We start from the raw sequence: 18,043 nt of genomic DNA, 5'->3' as shown, positions 1-18,043 counted from the left end.
GGAGTCTGAGTTAAGTAAACATCCAGCCGATTTTATCCATCTCAGAGGGCGGCCATTTTGCCACTTGCTGTCGACTGAAGATGACATCATTGTGGCTCAGGTCTCTGGTAACAACCAATCACAGCTCAGTTTCAGAAAACAGGTGAGCTGTGATTGATCGTTGCCTGAGCCCTGAGCAACTGTGATGTCATCGTCAGCTCAGTTTCAGAAAACAGGTGAGCTGTGATTGGACGTTGCCTGAGCAACTGTGATGTCATCTTCAGTCGACAGCAAGTGGCAAAATGGCCGCCCCACTGAGATGGATAAAAACGGCTGGATTTTGCTGCATAACTCCTATTCCACAAATATACTATTAATCAGAATGCCATGTTGAAACTAGTGAGGTCACATATGAAATATTATTGTCAAGAATTTTTTCAAGTTTGACTTCCACATTGAATATTGTTGCCGTAAAGAATTGTTAGTAATTTTTCAAAAAGGTTGGTCAGGAGGAAACTTTGCTAAAGGCATTTTAAAGGTGGCATACAGGCACCTTTCTTAAGAATTTGTAGAATTCAAACAATCCTTTAAAGGGATACTTTACTTATTTTGCCAATTTTGGCAGTCAAACATTAATATTTTGCCTATTTGCTAATTTGATCTTTTCATCATTTTTCATGTACAATTAGTACCTTTTAAAAACACATTTTGCAACTTGCTGTCGACTGAAAATGACATCACAAGGGCTCAGGTAACCAATCACAGCTCAGCTTGCGAATGTCACATGACCAAACCTAGAAAACAGGTGAGCTGTGATTGGTTATCTGAGCCCTTGTGATGTCATTTTCAGTCGACAGCAAGTTGCAAAATGTGTTTTTAAAGGTACTAATTGGACGTGAAAAATAATGAAAGTGTCAAATTAATTATAGACAAAATATTAACTTTTTTTTTTGCCATAATGGGCTAAATAAGTGAAGTATCCCTTTAAGTAAAGTTCCAGTACTAACGGGTTAACTCACTCGGATAGAATAGGAAATGAAATTTCCTTGGCAAAAACGAGAAGGCAAAGCTCTTCTATGATGTTATAGTAGAATATTTGTGATTCTTTTGCTCATTCCTCCTGTAACGTGCATATTTGTGTGTTAAGTACATTAGCGGCTGGGGTTTTACCCTGAGCTAATTTAGCCACCGATCAAAGTAATACCTCAACCTAACTGATCGCCTCGGGCAACAGCATCTCCATCTTAATCGAGGACCTCCCTCGACACGGCGGGTCAATACAAATGGCTTTAATGCTCACACCATTATTATTCCAAATGATTGTCAAAAATGTGGGATAAATCATTGACTCGCACCCTTTAATGTTAGGAAACTGCTCCATGCATTTTGTGTTTATTGACCGCCGGGGGTCCTGGAAACAAGCGACGCTAATGACATCATCTGGCTGTGACCACACAGCCGACCCCCTGCTACTCCAACACCACAATCCCTCCTCCTCCTCCCGCTCGCCTCCTTAGACAAACAGGCTCATCTGCACTGGATCATTTGCCGTCTCCCGATATGCTGTGGTTTATAGGCAATTATCTCTCGCGATCCCTTATCGATTACAGTGTTATCTTTCTCGCATTGCTCAATTTTGGGCGCGGGAACTCGGCAGCTCCGCCGGAGTGGCTGGATACAAACAGCTCGGTGACGGGAACTCCAGTGAAGATGGATGCGTGTTCATTTGCTCCTAAATGGGTGTAGTTTAAATTCTAACTGTATTGGGTGTCAGGGAGGCCACGGCCGGGTTGCGTGGCTCCGGTTGTGTCGGGAATTAAAACGCACTACACGAGTCAACTTATCTAAATGTGTCGAACCCGTGACTTTCGTTTTGAATGACTGGTTCTCTCAAGGGTTAAGCCAATATTTCATGTTTAATTCACTCACTGTATTAGAATGGCTCTCAGTGCCAAGACTGTGTCAATAATACTGACTAGATATTTTATGTTCTTTTACTTCCTCCACAGTTGGGTTAATAACTTTGGTCATGAGGGTCTTGGACTTCTTCTGGATGCGTTGGAGAAGCTCTTGGATAAGAAACAGTGAGTGTACTCCTACAAAATCTTTTTACATTGATGAAAACCATACTTTTTATATATATATTTTGTCTTTTTTTTTCTAGGCAAGAAAACATTGATAAACGGAATCAGCATAAACTTATCCAATGCTTGAAGGCTTTCATGAACAACAAGGTTTGTATGAGGCAATAAAAAAAGTCATTTTCTTTACATTAATAATTATATATATATATATATATATATATATATATATATATATATATATATAAAAAAGGGGTGTCAGGCGATTAAAAATATTAATTGTAATTAATCACGTGACTTCAATTGTTAACTCATGATTAAACACAAATTTTATATCTGTCTTAAATGTACAATAAAATGTAGAATACATTTTTTCTAAATTTTCATACTCTTGTTAATATAAAAATGGGAAGAAAAAATGTTAAACTACCAGTAATAGAAATATGGCTGCATGTTTTAGTTATTGAAACAGTAATTGCTTAATAATTCATAAACTTGAGTTAAAAATTGAAAATATGTACTGTACTGTAAAAAACGAGTGTGATATTGATTTGTGTTGAGGTCATTTTTCTGCCACTAGTTGGCATTACTGCATTTTTCAGACATTGGTGACAGCTCAGTGCATTTTTCTTTTCATATTAAGAGATATCTAATCTTTAACATGAAGTAACTTGTGAAATTCTGCACATTTTTTAAATTGTAAAATACAACTTGACCCCAGTCTCCACAAATATATGCATTATTATTACATTTCTTATCGCTCGCTATTACAGTCTCGCACTAATTTTAACACCCCATATCGGCTTCTTTTTTTAGTTTTTATTCTGTGGTGGCACACGTTAAAGCTCGGCGACCAATTGATGTTCCTGCTCCTAATCCCCAACGATGGTCTCCCGAACCTTTAGTGGCGAGAAGACTAAAAAGTTTACAGAAAAATGTTCTGTCCTCAATTGAATACATTTATCATTCTCCGTTTGTATTCCTTATGGTTAGTATTTGTTAGGTTATTATTTTACTCAAACATCCACTTGCATAGACTCGAGTTTGACTATAATAATGGCAATACATTTCTAGAAATAAATGCCCTACCCCTAATAAAGACATAGCAGTCCCCTTATTATTTTAGTGAATGCATGTGCTTGGTTTTTATTTGAAGTAGTACACTATATTAAAGTTGAACATATATATTGTAGTAAAATTTGAATGCTGTTTAATTTACACCCACTGGAAAATCCCCCCCCCCTATCCATCTCCTTGTTTTCGCCATCTGACAGTATGGGCTGCAAAGGATCCTTGGAGATGAGCGCAGCCTGTTGTTACTGGCGCGATCCATCGACCCCAAACAGACCAGCATGATGACCGAGACTGTCAAGATCCTGTCGGCCTTCTGTATCATCGGCGAGGAAAACATGTAAGGCCGATCACCTGATCGCTCTTCCGCTCTCGAGCCATCGATAACGAGATGTTTCTCATCATCGCACGCGTCGCGGAATTGAGAGGTCAATGTTGTCTTCGTGAGAGGGTTCGTTCAACATAACGAGGCCCAGAGGAAAGCCACATTCAAAATAACATCTCGGCGTTTACCAGTCTTTTTCATTCTAGAGTTTGACAGTACCGTGAACACAACAGCACTAAATGCCGTGCCTCTGTAATGTTATTGATGTAGTTATGTTTTTCCTTCAACATCCCTCATCTCTATTTGCATGAAATATCCTATATAAAACTAGACTAAAAACAAACCTTGGTACAGGAAAGAGTTTTAACCGTTCAAAAAAAATTGGGTTTTTAATCCTGGAAACTGCTTAAAGCAGGAGAGCAACAATTGAGGTTTTTAGTAGGGTTTCTTTTTGTCCAAACAGATTGACATTTCCCCCATGTTTTGTCCCATTAATAGCCAAAATGGGCGGTGATCTCTCAAACATGTCACTTTTTTGGTCTCAAGAGTGCACACAGGAAAAATGTTGTAACCATAACGTTTTGGCTCAACTGTTGTTTCAGCACGAGCGGCAGAGCCATCTGTTGATTTCGTGATCATTTTCCCACCAAAACCAAAACAGTGTCGAGTTCATTTGGAACAATCCTGATTGACATGGTCTGCAATCTGCACCCAAATAATGTCAATAAGACATTTTTTTCCCCCCATATAAAATCATCCAAACTTGTCATGGTTTCATAAAAATAATAATAATAATAAATAAAGCCTTGTCGCTTTTATTTTTAACTCCCAGCCATTTTGACAGAAGCAATCCCGTTCGCTCCCGGCTATTTTTCTGGATTTTGACTGATTTTGCAAGGCCCACAGAATATTGTGTTCAATTGCTATAAAAGCATGGAACCTATCAAAAGAAAGTTTAAAGTCTCTTCTTTCATCAGGAAAAAAAGTATGTGTCTATCTGTTTCCGTTTTGCAGCATTTATCATTAGAAGAGAGCTAAGTTTCATCAGTTTTCGCAAATCTATTTAAAATTGTAAGTAATTGAGCTTTTTTTCTACATGGCCCGGGTTGATCTCCTTTGCTCTGCTGCCACCTGCTGGCCGTTTGTGTAATAACTACCATTTCTGCAACCGTTCTTTGCAGTTGAGAGGCTGCATCAAAGCCTTCTGTATGCTCTAGCATAAAAAACAAAAAAACAAAAAAACGTATAAATACGTCTTTGGGACACTTAGAGCATTAAAAAAACGTATTTATACGTTATTGGGAGTCAATGAGTTAAGTGTCTTGCCGACTTTTGCTACCGTCGTCAATAACACAGCGTCGTCTTGAAATCAAGTTCAATCTCTAATTAAGGACTCGAAAAAGCCTACTTATGGTAATTATGCTCAGATTGTATTATGAGGCGCCTGTTGTAGCATCAGTTCATCACCACAGTTTAGCGGCTAGTTGCTAGAATTATCTGTCAACTCATTGTCAAAAATTATAAATGTCTCTCAAAGTGGAGCCAATTAGAAGAAATGGATGTCATTTTTGAACTCGGCAGCCCAGAATTATACAAATCGTGAAAATGTCCTTGGCTCTGAGAAAAAAAAAAAAGAAAAGAAAAAGTTGGCCATTATAATAAAGGATGCCAGCAAATCAGTATTATACATGGCTTCGTAGATAAAAACACTTTTTAGAACATCATTACGTAACCCAAAAATATATTTATAATAGCCTTTTTATTTGACCATTTATAACTTTTTTAAATGAGTAGATCAACACCTTGGCTGTTCATAATGGGAACTCCTGCAAGCCTCTTGCAAATAGTTTTCAGACTGGATTAAGGTTCGAATTTCCCGCTCTCCGTCTGTGGATGAGAAGAAGGGAAAATGCAGTTTCATTTTCCGGCCACAAGTGGCAGTAGCGATCTGATATTCAATTTTCTGCGTACAGTAGCTTTAAGGGTGGTTTATTTTTTATTTTTTATTACACATGGGATTTTACGGTGTATGAACAAATAAATAAACAATAAACAAATAAACAAATAAAAAAAGGGGGCTACAAAGTCGTTTTGGACACAATTGAGGTGGCAATCAGGTGGACAATGGAAAACAGGAAATAGCGCCAGATAAAAGACATATTTGATTCCGTCACCTCTGCAGCACATGGAACCCTGTAATGTAATGGAATGTCGTCTCCTCTACGACTTGACGCAAACCTGTTTTTTTTTTTTTCATTTTAATGGCTTTCTCAGAACAGATAGCTGCGCAAACAACAGCAACAGCACACTGTTTATCTTCCTTGTTTGTTGACACTGTAAACTGTTGCTCTCGCAAGGGTTTGCTGTTGACTTCAGTTGGTTTGATAAAAATCATATAGCGTGTGATCCCTCAGTCGTTAAATGTGTGATCTGTGGTCTTTCGGTGGTCATAAAAAGAATCTGCAGAAGCCAGTCGTGTTACAAAATTGCCGACAACTGTGAACGTTGTGTATTGTGTCCCCAGCTTGACACATCCGTTTAAATTAGTGTCAATAAGAAAACAGCACAACTCCATTTCAAAATAGTCTCATTTGACAAACAAATAGGAAGATGTGATTCATCTCTGCTGTGTTTACATGCTCTGCAGTGTGTGGCTGGGACAATAAATTGGAAAGAGAATCTTGTAAAAAGTCCATAATATCTGCAGATGTCTCGGTGGTCTCCCACCGAGTGGCATGTGCTCATAAAAAGCGGGGACACTTTTTTTTTTTTTTTTTTCAGCTGCTTCGCTTCGGACAATTGATGCAGTCGGCTGTCTTTACTGTGTTGATCGACTCTGTCGTTTGCCATGGACTGACATATTTTAAATTGGATTTAGAACAGAGTTTTTTTTTTAAATTTTTTTTATTTATTGTTTCTAGCGGGGCCGACCAGAATAACAATAACACCCACAAGGCCGGTTTGAGATGCAGCGACAAACGTGCAAATTCATTTCGGCGTTGTGCCATACATCTCTGACCTTCCAAATGGATCTTAAGCTCTTACACAACATGCATGTGTGCACGCTTTTCACACTGTCTAGCAGCTGAATAGTTAAGAGCAGCTCAATGACATTGGCATTGAATTATTTTGGATTTTTGATCAAATACTGATGCCACTAGTGCTTTTGAAACAAACAATTATGAACGATAATTTTAACTCATTCGCTCCCAGCCATTTTGACAGAAACAATCCCATTCGCTCCCGGCTGTTTTTCTGCATTTTGACTGATTTTGCAAGGCCCACAGAATATTGTGTTCTATTGCTATCAAAACATGGAACCTATCCAAAATAGATTAAAGACTCTTCTTTCATCAGGAAAAAAAAGTATGTTTCTATCTGTTTCCGTTTTGCAGCAATTAGTATTAGAATATAGCTAAGTTTAATCAATTTTCACAAATCTATTTAGAATTGTGAGTAATTGAGCTTTTTTTTCAACATGGCCCTGGTTGATCTCCTTTGCTCTGCTGCCACCTGCTGGCCGTTTGTGTAATAACTACCATTTCTGACACCGTTCTTTGCAGTTGAGAGGCTGCATCAAAGCCTTCTCTATGCTCTAGCATAAAATAAATAAATAAATAAAAAATTTATAAATACGTCTTTGGGACACAAAAAACAAACAAACAAAAAACAAAACACATTTTTTTGGGAGCAAATAAGTTCAAGAAAGCCCTATATATCCCAATATAGCACTTGTCTTTGAAATTGCATGGAGGCGCGAACTGAATTAAAATTAAGTTTTTTTTTTGTTTTGTTATAGTTAGTTTTATTTTTTTTATTTTTTTTTATTCAGTTATTTTCAATTCAAATTTTGAAGAAATTTGTTAGTTTAATTATTTTAGTTCAGCTTTTATTATTTTACGAAGGCGTCAATATATAAAATAAATTGACAAAGATGAAAATGAAGCACATTTTCCCACAAATTAGTTTTAGTGAATTTGATTTTTATTTTTTAAAAAGTAGTTTTAGTTATCATCTTTTTTTTTTAAACACATCTGTTTTTATTTTATTTTGTCATGTTTTTTTTTTTTTATTTGTCTTAGATGTAGTTATTTTGTTAGTTTGCATGAACTATAATAACATTTTGCAGCACCATATACAAAGGGTAAAACCAACATTTTTCACAATTTGAATGCTTTCAGGTAGGCATATATTTTTTGAAAAACCTCCCAGCCTACAACCAAGCACAAATGCCCCGAAAAATATATTCTATGTACTGAAGTACCGGCAATGATGTTCTTCATGTCAAATTTGGATCTGTTTTAGTTGAACACAAAGCTGATTTGCTGACATGAATTGAAGAAATATGTACAAGGAGATCTTATCTCAACATAGCAATTTTCAGACTCAATAAAGTAAATGCCAAACCGGATCATCACAGCGGTCTGCAGTCTCTCATCTATCATACGAGCTTCTATTCTGGTAATAAGTGAACAATTTCCTTTTTAAAAGGAGCTCTGTAAATGGCCAACGCGACTCACCTTCAACTTCAACACAAAAATGAATACATCCTGCCTCTTTGATTGCGAGAAAGCCCTCAAAATATTGATTTATTGGTCCTGGTAAATGTAACATTTTGAAGCACTTTCAAGAGGGCCTTTGTACCATGTGTCAAAGCTTTAGCAGCCTGTCAATTGGACCACACTGTTTGGATTGAGACTTTTTACTTTGACACTATTGCACAGTGTAAACAGGAACATAGTGTAATTCTTAAGTACCACATCGAGAATATGTTGGGTTCACCATGGGGGGGATCGTTGGCGTGATGGGAGCTACCTTGTAGCGAGTGACAGCGACACGAGTCGAGTCGTCTCTTGCTGCCAGCCAATGGTGTGACGGCGGCTCATGTTTTAGCTGACAGCTAACTTAAGCAGATCTAGCTGGCCTGTTTTGAAGCGTCCTTTCAAGTGACTTTAAAGCTACGCTTGTGAGACGCTAACCTCTATTCATGTCTTTGTCACTTTTACTCGACACTTGGAACTCCATCGGTCAAACATGTAATCACCCTGGCTGAGAATGCCACGACTTTGGGGTAGTTTTAATGATACAAGCATGACAATAAAAGTCTGGCGGATTTTAGGTAGATCTGAAAGATCTTTTTTCATGCAGCAAAATAATCAAACTCAATATATTTGTAATTAACTGTAATTACCTCTCGATAATGTTCAACTATTGGATGGCAGTGTACATTTTTGTTTTTTTATGTTTTGCATTTGCATTATTAGGGTTGGAACACCCATGGAACTAGGGGCGTGGAAACCAAATAAAAAGAGAGGGTGAGGAGGGGATTTTTTCAGAGAGTGCAGTAGTTAATTATATCAGTCAGTTCCTCTCCTCTCTCCTCGCGAGCTTTGAACTGAGTGTCTTCTCTCCTTTTTTGTCATATTAATAAATGTCAAACAGGTAAACCTGACAGTCTGACTGGTCCAGTTCCGATAAAAGCATAACATTCCATATCAAACTTATTGCATGTCTTTGCGATATGCATATTGCATCGGCCAATATCGCGATATCGATATGTTTTCATTATATTGTGCAGGCCTAATTTCAGGTTAATTTACTTCCATTAGCACGTTTGCGTTTCACGGTGAAAACGGGCGCCATTCTGTTTTAGACGAGCTGCCTTGAGCTCTTGCAAGTTCTCTAATTTGTTTACATTCTCATTAAGTACATTTGCACATTAGTCTGCTGGTCCTCCGCAATTAGTTGTACCTTTTCTCTGCTCACAAAGCTTCTTCAACACAATTGCCCTGAGAACTCAACACAAACACGTTTATTTCCCTGCATTATAATTGTACGTGTAGAAAGTATGATAAGTAGAAATTGAGATGCGGAACAAGGTGTCGTGCTGGAGGTTGGATCCCAAAGTGCAGACACAAATACGATTTTAACTATTTATTCACATCAAGAGGTGTGGAACAAACTTGACTAGACAAGAAAGAGAGTTGCACGGAGGAACAGAAAGCAATAATCCGGCAAAAGACACACAATTCTCAGACTGCACCTACAGACAGTGAATCGATCTGATTGGTTGTAGCAAGTAAAGTACTTAAGAACACATAGGTCCAGACATCACCTAAAGGATTAAAGATTGACATCACATAGCCTAAAACTAGTTGAAACTAGAAGATGGTTATATGATGGTTACATCAGTTCAAAACAGACACTTGTTGTATCAGTACAAAACAGACACTTGACCTCACGGTCGTGAACCCGACTTAACAGGTCATTAACTCAAACTTTACCCTGTCATGACACAAGGAGTGTGAGCACAAGGTTGCTTGTAACTAAAAGGAGGGTCGACTCAAAATAAGATCTGTGCTGTTTGACCTGAAAATTGTAAAATTGTGAGGTAATGTCCTGCCCGTGAGGTGATAATAGTGTTTGTTGACACCCACCAACCCTGCTGACGGTGATCTGTTTTCTTCCAGCCTGGATAAGATTCTGGCCGCCATGACAATTGCTGCAGAGCGGAATAATAAAGAGAGATTTGCTCCAATTGTGGAAGGACTGGAGAACCACGATGCCCAACAGCTTCAGGTTAGCATTCTCACATACTGCTTTCGACAAACAGGTGCAAACATACCCTTGTCCCCGTTTTCAACTATAGCATATCTTATTTCAAAAGAGCAACTATAGTGGATTCCCAAAATCTGACTTGATCAAAACGTCAAAATGTTATTTTAGTTGCAACACATTATTGGTAATACTAAACTGCACAAAATAAAATGTTAAACAAAAGCACATGGGTCTGCACTTTAATAAATGTTACAATTTAAGATGACAAAGAAATTCAAGTTTGTATGACACTGATCTGTTATTATTGATATGACCTCTCCCACAGTATAATGGAACGATATCACGAATATCGTGATATCGCGATATTAAAACTGCCACAATATATCGTCGGCGTCATGTCACGATATTAAAAGCATCACATCTGTTAAAAAAGTTAGGCTGATTTCCATTTGTGCAGTTCTAGCACCCTCTGGTGGCTAGTTTTTTTTTTTTTAGTGCAATTTAATTTTCACAAGGCATGTTTTGGCCCTTCTGTTTAAAATCCATGTTAATGGTCAGATGAAGGGGCACGTATGCTTATGAACCGAGGCCATATGTGGAGAAACTCGATGTGTTTGCCTTAATATTAAATGTTATTAGAAATTGTAGGTTGTTTATATGCATTGCTGTAATGTACAAAAGCGCAATTCGTGTGTTTTTTTAGTATAAGCTAAGTTTTTTACATTATTGTGACCATTTTTTGCATCGCCAACCTCCCCACAATATTGTGATAATTATCGTATCATGACCTTCATATTGTGATATCGTATCGTGATGTTTGGATGCAAATGCAAATGCAAAATATCAGCAAAGCCCGATCCAGCTGATCAGATCGGTGTCAAGTCTACTGTTTCGGGATTTATATTAGTTTAAAACAGACATTTGACGTCATGAACATGCATTTAGAACAAAAAGTGTGGAAAAAAAGCGGGGAAAAAGAAGCTAATGTCAGTTATACATGTCAACAACAACTGGCACATATATTAATTGAAAAGGTTACATGTGGTTGTGAGACTTTAATTAGAAAAGTATCTCAATGACTCTTTTTCTATATATAATGTTTAAATTTGACTTTTCGGAATATGGTCCTTTAATTTTTATTTTTACAAAATCAGTAGTCAGACCTATGAACAGCCCAGTGTAGATTTTTTTTTTTTTTTTTTTTTTTTTCAAGGCAACATGTCGTTTCAGCCCCTCAAGTTTCGTTTTGTCACCACCATTTTTAAGAGCAGTAATGAAAATGACAGCGGTGACGTCTTCACGTCCACCCGTCAAGCGCCACAGCACCTCGGGCGCACGATGAGATGTGATTGCTTGGTAATATTGAATATGACGCCCAGAGCTTCATCGCCGCTGCTGCTTTAATTAAAAACGCTGACTTCCTTGAGCTCCTTTTTTTTTCTTCCAAGGTGATCCCATCTTTTTTTTATTATAATTTTTTTTTAGAACTAACATCTTCAGCAGCTCACTTTCTCTCTCACCTTTTACAAACATTTCCTTTATCTTCTTCTTTTTTTTCCCCCCTCAAGGTCTTTGAAGGCCTTGGTCTGAAAGGGCAACAAAAGAGAGAGCGCAACTTGCTGTTTTTCACAAGTGTACTCCAGCAGAAAGAAGGAAAAAGATAAACAGCAATAAAAATGAACCCACTCAATACATGTTTCTGGATAGCTAAAGTGGGTAATTACTTATGAAATGACTTCTTTTAGCAGCAGGGACTGGGCAGCAGAATTTGTGCAGGAAATTGCTGAGGCAGCGAATAGTATAAAGATGAGATATACTGCACATTTTTTGTGATGATGCTGGTCTTTTCCCTTTAAACGTTCACATTTATGAAAATAAGCTTGTGCTCATTGTTAAGTAAATGCAACTGAATTACTGGAAAGTAAATAGAATTCTCTCAATGCAGACTTGAAAGGAAAAACTGCTCTTCACCCAGCCTACCTGAAAAAAAAAAAAAAAACAGATCACAAAAAATAAAACAACATAAATTTAATTTCACACAAGCACCCTTGTGTTCCCTTTAAAAACCACAAAGGCGACACCATGTTGAATAGCAGTTTTTGGAAAGTCATTGTTGTAGTGACACATCTGTAAACCGCATACTTTTCTCCTTCAAACCACCGCAACTGCACTACATACAGCCGAGGTATGTTTGAGGCTCGACGCGTACGCGGGTGAAGAAACAGAATATTTCATGAGCTGCGCGGCTTTCTTCATTCACATGAAGTCTGTGAAGGTTTTCGGCTCGAGGTTCTTTTTGTGGGCTCTCACTGGTGGATTCGGTAAAGTGTCAAATTTCTGGATGCAAAGAGTAAGACTTTTATTTTATTTTATTTATGGTGGGGTGTGGTCAACGCTGCTGTTTCGCAAGGCAAGGCAGATTTATTATAATAGCATATTTTATGCGCAATATGCTTCACACAAGCAAATATACATCTTCAAGAATAAACAACACAATAGAGAAGTCACAAATTGCTACAAGAGCATGTAATGACAATAGATAATTTAAAAAAACATATTAAAGGAAATAAATATAAACAAATAAAATGTTTAAAGACCTCAATCAAAGGTATATAAAAAAAAATGTGTGCGGCATAACAGCTAAATGCAGCTTCACCATGTTTACGTTGAACTCTGGGCTCCACAAATTGACAAATTGAAGTCTGCAGATCTCAGAGCCCTTCTGGGTTTGTGTTCAGTCAACATTTCTTTAATTCTGTATAATAAATGTGTAATAATACTAATAGTAATAGTAAATAGCAAATAGTATAAAATTACAGTCTGTTCTTCCTTGTCCTTTTCTGATGTGAACGTAAAGTTAAGTTGTCTGGAGCAAATTATGATACATATTTCAACAGAGTTGCAATAAATACATATATAATAGGAACAACTGTATAATAAATGTGTAATAACTGTAACATAAATAGTAAAGTTGTTTGTAGCAAAATATGATACATATTTCATCAGAGTTGCAATAAATACATATATAATAGGAACAACTGTATAATAAATGTGTAATAACTGCAACATAAATAGTATAAATTGCAGTTTGTTGTTCCTTGTCCTTTTCTGATGTGAACGTAAAGTTGTTTGTAGCGAAACATGATAAATATTTCAACAGAGTTGCAATAAATGCATAAATAATAGTAACAACTGTATAATAAATGTGTAATAACTGCATAATAAATAGTATAAATTACAGTCTGTTGTTCCTTGTCCTTTTCTGATGTGAACGTAAAGTTGTCTGGAGCAAATTCTGTTACATATTTCAATAGAGTTGCAATAAATACATAAATAATAGTAACAACTGTATAATAAATGTGTAATAACTGCATAATAAATAGTATAAATTACAGTCTGTTGTTCCTTGTCCTCTGATGTGAGCGCACAGCTAGGTTGTTTTGAAAAACATCAGACATGGACTGCCGAATGTTGGCGCTAGGGTGGACAATATCATCAGTTAAGCGTAAGCATTTGTTTTGACTTCTTAGCGGCACATCCGAGCCAATAGTTCAGGTCAAGGTTTTCCGAAGACAGCTTGCAGCATCCATGGGAATTCTTCAGCCCGCTATCGATTGGCTGTCCAAGGAAAACTGCCTTATCCGTGGTCTTCTCCCTTAGAACACCTTACTGCTCATTAGAATTGATCAGCGATTTCCAAGTACACACCCAACACACGCAGACTTTTTCCTTTCCAACGAATCCATTATTAATGCACATCCAGGCTGCAGACTTTTCACCTTTTCGGCTCTTCTCACTCTCAGCACTGCTTCTTTTGTTTTTGCCAGCAGCATTGATAACAGTAATAAAACAAAAACACAACAGGAAGCATATGAACCCCCAATATCCATCACAGAGACAATAACTTGTTCAAGAATAGCGTGATGTTTTCTTCATTTCGTCAGAATGTGCTCATGTGTTTTGTGTCTGCGCACTCCGCAGGTTGCTTGCATGCAGCTCATCAACGCGCTGGTTACCTCCCCGGATGACTTGGACTTCCGGATACATCTGCGGAATGAGTTCCTAAGATGTGGCCTCAAAAAGATCCTGCCTGTGAGTTAATCAAAATGTCATGTGGCAGCATTGCTTTGGATTACATTCAAAGACAAGATGGCATTTTTGATTTGTGAAAAAGCCACAAGATTTTTTTTTTTTTTATGACTACTGCTTGGGAGATGAGTGATGATGCAGTCTAACAATTTATCATGATGCTTATGTTTATTATTTAAGCCACTGACTATTTACCCAACTCGTTCCAGGAGCTGAAAGAAACAGAAGAGCTGGACATCCAGCTGAAGGTGTTCAACGAGAACAAGGAGGAGGACTCCATCGAACTCTCCCATCGGCTGGACGACATTCGGGCTGAGATGGAATATCCTTATTTATTTTTATTTTTTTTTTCTCCCCTCCCTGTCCTGCCCTTTCGGTCCCTCCGTGTGAATTATATGGATGACCGCTGTTGCTGATGTAGCAGCAAGCGATGAGTCAACATGATGACTTTGATTGAGTGAAGTTCCCTGCCGATTTGCTTCATTAGAGAGGGATTTGAGGATCTTGTGCACAATATTAGCTCCCTCGGCAGCCAGTGTTGGTTGGGCAAATATGCTCGTGTTCTTCACCTTCCACCTCCTCACATTACTTCTTCATTCTTCTACATCTCCGTATATTTGTTTTTCTGACTCTTGTTAACAGCAAGTCTGAAAAAAATAGTTGTTAAATCCACATGCTAGATATGACAATACTTTTACTATGTACAACTTCTTCCAATACTGATACAAACAACAACATGAACCAGCAACAATTAGTACTACAATTACTGCTAACATCATCAACAATGCTAATACTACCAAAAACACAACACTACTACTAACAACAACTGTATACCACCACCACCACCACTACTACTACTACTACTACTACTACTACTACTACTAATGCTATAGTACAACTTGCAAAAACTGTTGCTACTACTATACTACTACTAGTAACAGCAGAACAACTACAACTCGTATGCTACTAATGCTAACAACAAAAAACGTGCTACTTCTAGTAACACTAGTACTACTAATACTACTACTAATAGCTGCTTCTGCTGCTTTCACTACAACTACTACTACTACTACTGCTACTACTAATAAGAAAGCAGTGCTACTACTAACCAAAACTATGCTACTATTAGCCACAACTTAAAATATGGTTCTTACTCCTCCTCCTCCTTCCTCATGACTCATAACAGTACAAGTAGTAACAATAACATATGTTGCTACTTTGTTACTATACTACTTTATTACTTAAAGAACACTACTACTACTACTACTACTACTATTACTATTACTATTACTACTACTACTACTAGTAGTAGTAGTAGTAGTAGTAGTAGTAGTAGTGACAACAGTGCAACTGCAAACGACAAGAATGCTATTTCTAACAACAAATGCTACTTCTGCTAACACTAGTATTACTAGTATTAGTAACAATAACTCTGCTGCTACTATTACACAAAATTTGCTAATTAGCCCACAACAAAAACACAAGATTTTTCTTCTTCTTCTTCTTCTTCTTCTTCTTCTTCTTCTTCTTCTTCTTCTTCTTCTTCTTCTTCTTCTTCTTCTTTTTCTTCTTCTTCTTCTTCTTCTATTACTACTACTACTACACAGTGCTACAATTACCATCAACTATGCTATTTCTAACAACAAAACCACTACAACTTCTACTAGTCATTACAACTACTACTACTTAACTACTACAAACAATAACAACAACAATGCAACAGTGCTGCTGCTAGTGCTATACTTCTACTCCTTGTAGCATTCATAATAGAGTAGAAAAGTTTGTGCCACTCCAAAATATTGAGGATGCTTCTCTTTGTTCGTAGCTGTCCTCCTTCATTCCTCCACTGGTGTCCACGAAGAAGCTAATAAGTTGGCACTAATTCAATCCCGAGTCAGAAACTTCTTCACCAAGCTGTTTAATAATTCACCAATCTTCTCTGGGGCTATGTATGAATGAGTGGCACTGGGAGGCGACATTCCAGACACCTGACATTGTTATGCAGATGTCCGCAGCCTTTACCCCCCCAACCCCCCCCCCCCCCCCCCTCCCCCTCCTCGCATCAAATCCCACACTTGTCCCGCTGACACAAAGCTCTACCGTGAGTGACACTTTATGTTGACACACTCAGGTGAAACGTGTGTGTGTGTGTGAGGGGGGGAAAAAGCCCACTTGGATTAATGATGTGCTTGAGCGGGTTCACAAATGAGATGGCCCAATGTTTGTTTCCAAGGACAACGTGGCGTATTGATCGCGGCGCTTCAGGGTATCATTCTAAAAGCCTCGGCAGCCCCTCTGCCTACACAATAACACCACACCGGTGGTACTTCTTCGTACCTGAGCGTGCCTGTTGTTTTTCCGCGATTATTGACCCGCACAAGCCGCTCCCGTCTGTGTCCGGCTCGGGTCCCGATGCCAAGGAGGTGACTGCGGGACGCTCATAAATATTAAGTAGCTGTGGAATGGTGATTGATTGACCCTACCACTGACTGGCCAACATCCCACTGCCACTGCCACTCATGTTTATTCATGATTTGGCTAGAGAGAAGAGGGGTCATTGAATGGATTGGCATTCTACATCGGGTCTATGTCTGCAGCTTAGTGATAGATAGAGCTACTTGGATACTTTCCCGGTCTTGAGCTCCTTCTTATGTCCTCTCCAATGTTGCACTAGTGAGGACATAATTGAATCTCACAGGACTGGTAATTCTCCCAGGCCTCATGCTCAGCTAATACAAGGTAGGGAATACATACTTGAGAGGATCATCTATTCCCATGACTGCCTCTCAATACATTTGATATTAATGAAAGACAGTTAAAAAATAATGGTGTCAAATATCCAATTTAACACAATTGGAGGAACTCAGTACAGATATTTCACTAAAAGATGGTGGTGACGTTTGACAAATAATCCTAGTAAACAAACTCCCCACAACATACATTAATAATATTTACAATGCTATTTGCAGTTCTTATTGAACTTCATTGTACCACTCTTCCTCAAATAGTGACCTCTACTCTAATACATTCTGCACCACAATAAATGCTTGAATCCACATGCACTTTAATTAATAAATAAACACCTCACCTCAAATAGAAACCTTGCAATTTAATTGCCCCCTTTTAAGATACCAGTCATCCTCAAATATTAACATCCACTCTAATAGATGCTATACCTTTAATAATCCTCTGGATTGTTGTCGGCCTTAATTAATGAACACCCTACCTCAAATATATACCACCTTATTTTGGTCAGTTGAATTCTGAATCGTATGAACTCTTAAGTGTTATGTTCTGGGGTTGGATCCCAAAAAATGCAGGCACAAACAAGTTTAACACTTTATTCGCACAACATCAAGAGGCGTGGAACTAACTTGACTAGACCAGAATCAACGAGAAGATGTCATGGAACCAGAGGCATGGAACTACCTTGGGCAGAGGAACAGATGAGCTGGTGGCCAGATGGACAGATGAATAAATCGGCACCAACACACTTCTCTGTCAGACTTATATCGACAGCGAATGGATCTGATTGGCTGTGGCCAGCATGTAGCTAACAGGACTGACATGGAATTACCTGATTGGCTGTTGACCAGATAAAGAGATTAAAGATTTCTGACATCACATAGCTTCTGACTTCACATAGCTTCTTACTAGTTGAAACTAGTTGCTGAAACATGCTGATTGCATCAGACCCCAAACAAAGCACAGTCATGACCCAAACATAACCCTTACATAACCTAAACATAACCCTTGCTCCAAACAAAACACAGTCATGACACTAAGGGGTATATTCACTAAGAATACGCAGCGTCCGGTAATAGCGCAAAATATTGCACCACAACTGCACCCGCAGTCTGCGCCCACCTATTCACTAAGGATATTGCTCTAATCATATACCGGCGCAAACACGCCCACAAAACTGACAGCTTGGAGCAAA

At 38.1% G+C, this 18,043-nt stretch overlaps 1 protein-coding gene across 7 annotated transcripts in view; it reads left to right on the top strand.

Annotated features, from left to right (window-relative positions):
* diaph2 (diaphanous-related formin 2) overlaps window positions 1–18,043 on the top strand; it is a 381,698-nt gene that overhangs the window by 103,743 nt on the left and 259,912 nt on the right. For all 7 annotated transcript variants that reach the window (XM_077531612.1, XM_077531615.1, XM_077531611.1 and 4 more), the window contains 6 exons: window positions 1,989–2,063; window positions 2,144–2,213; window positions 3,335–3,471; window positions 9,927–10,035; window positions 13,996–14,106; window positions 14,313–14,425. In XM_077531612.1, the coding sequence (XP_077387738.1) occupies window positions 1,989–2,063; window positions 2,144–2,213; window positions 3,335–3,471; window positions 9,927–10,035; window positions 13,996–14,106; window positions 14,313–14,425 (615 nt within the window). The remainder of the gene's footprint in view (window positions 1–1,988; window positions 2,064–2,143; window positions 2,214–3,334; window positions 3,472–9,926; window positions 10,036–13,995; window positions 14,107–14,312; window positions 14,426–18,043) is intronic.

The sequence above is a fragment of the Festucalex cinctus genome, chromosome 9, assembly GCF_051991245.1.
Source record: "Festucalex cinctus isolate MCC-2025b chromosome 9, RoL_Fcin_1.0, whole genome shotgun sequence".
Taxonomy (NCBI): domain Eukaryota; kingdom Metazoa; phylum Chordata; class Actinopteri; order Syngnathiformes; family Syngnathidae; genus Festucalex; species Festucalex cinctus.
The sequence above is the reverse complement of the archived record's forward strand: the minus strand, read 5'-3'. Positions and strand labels throughout refer to the sequence as shown.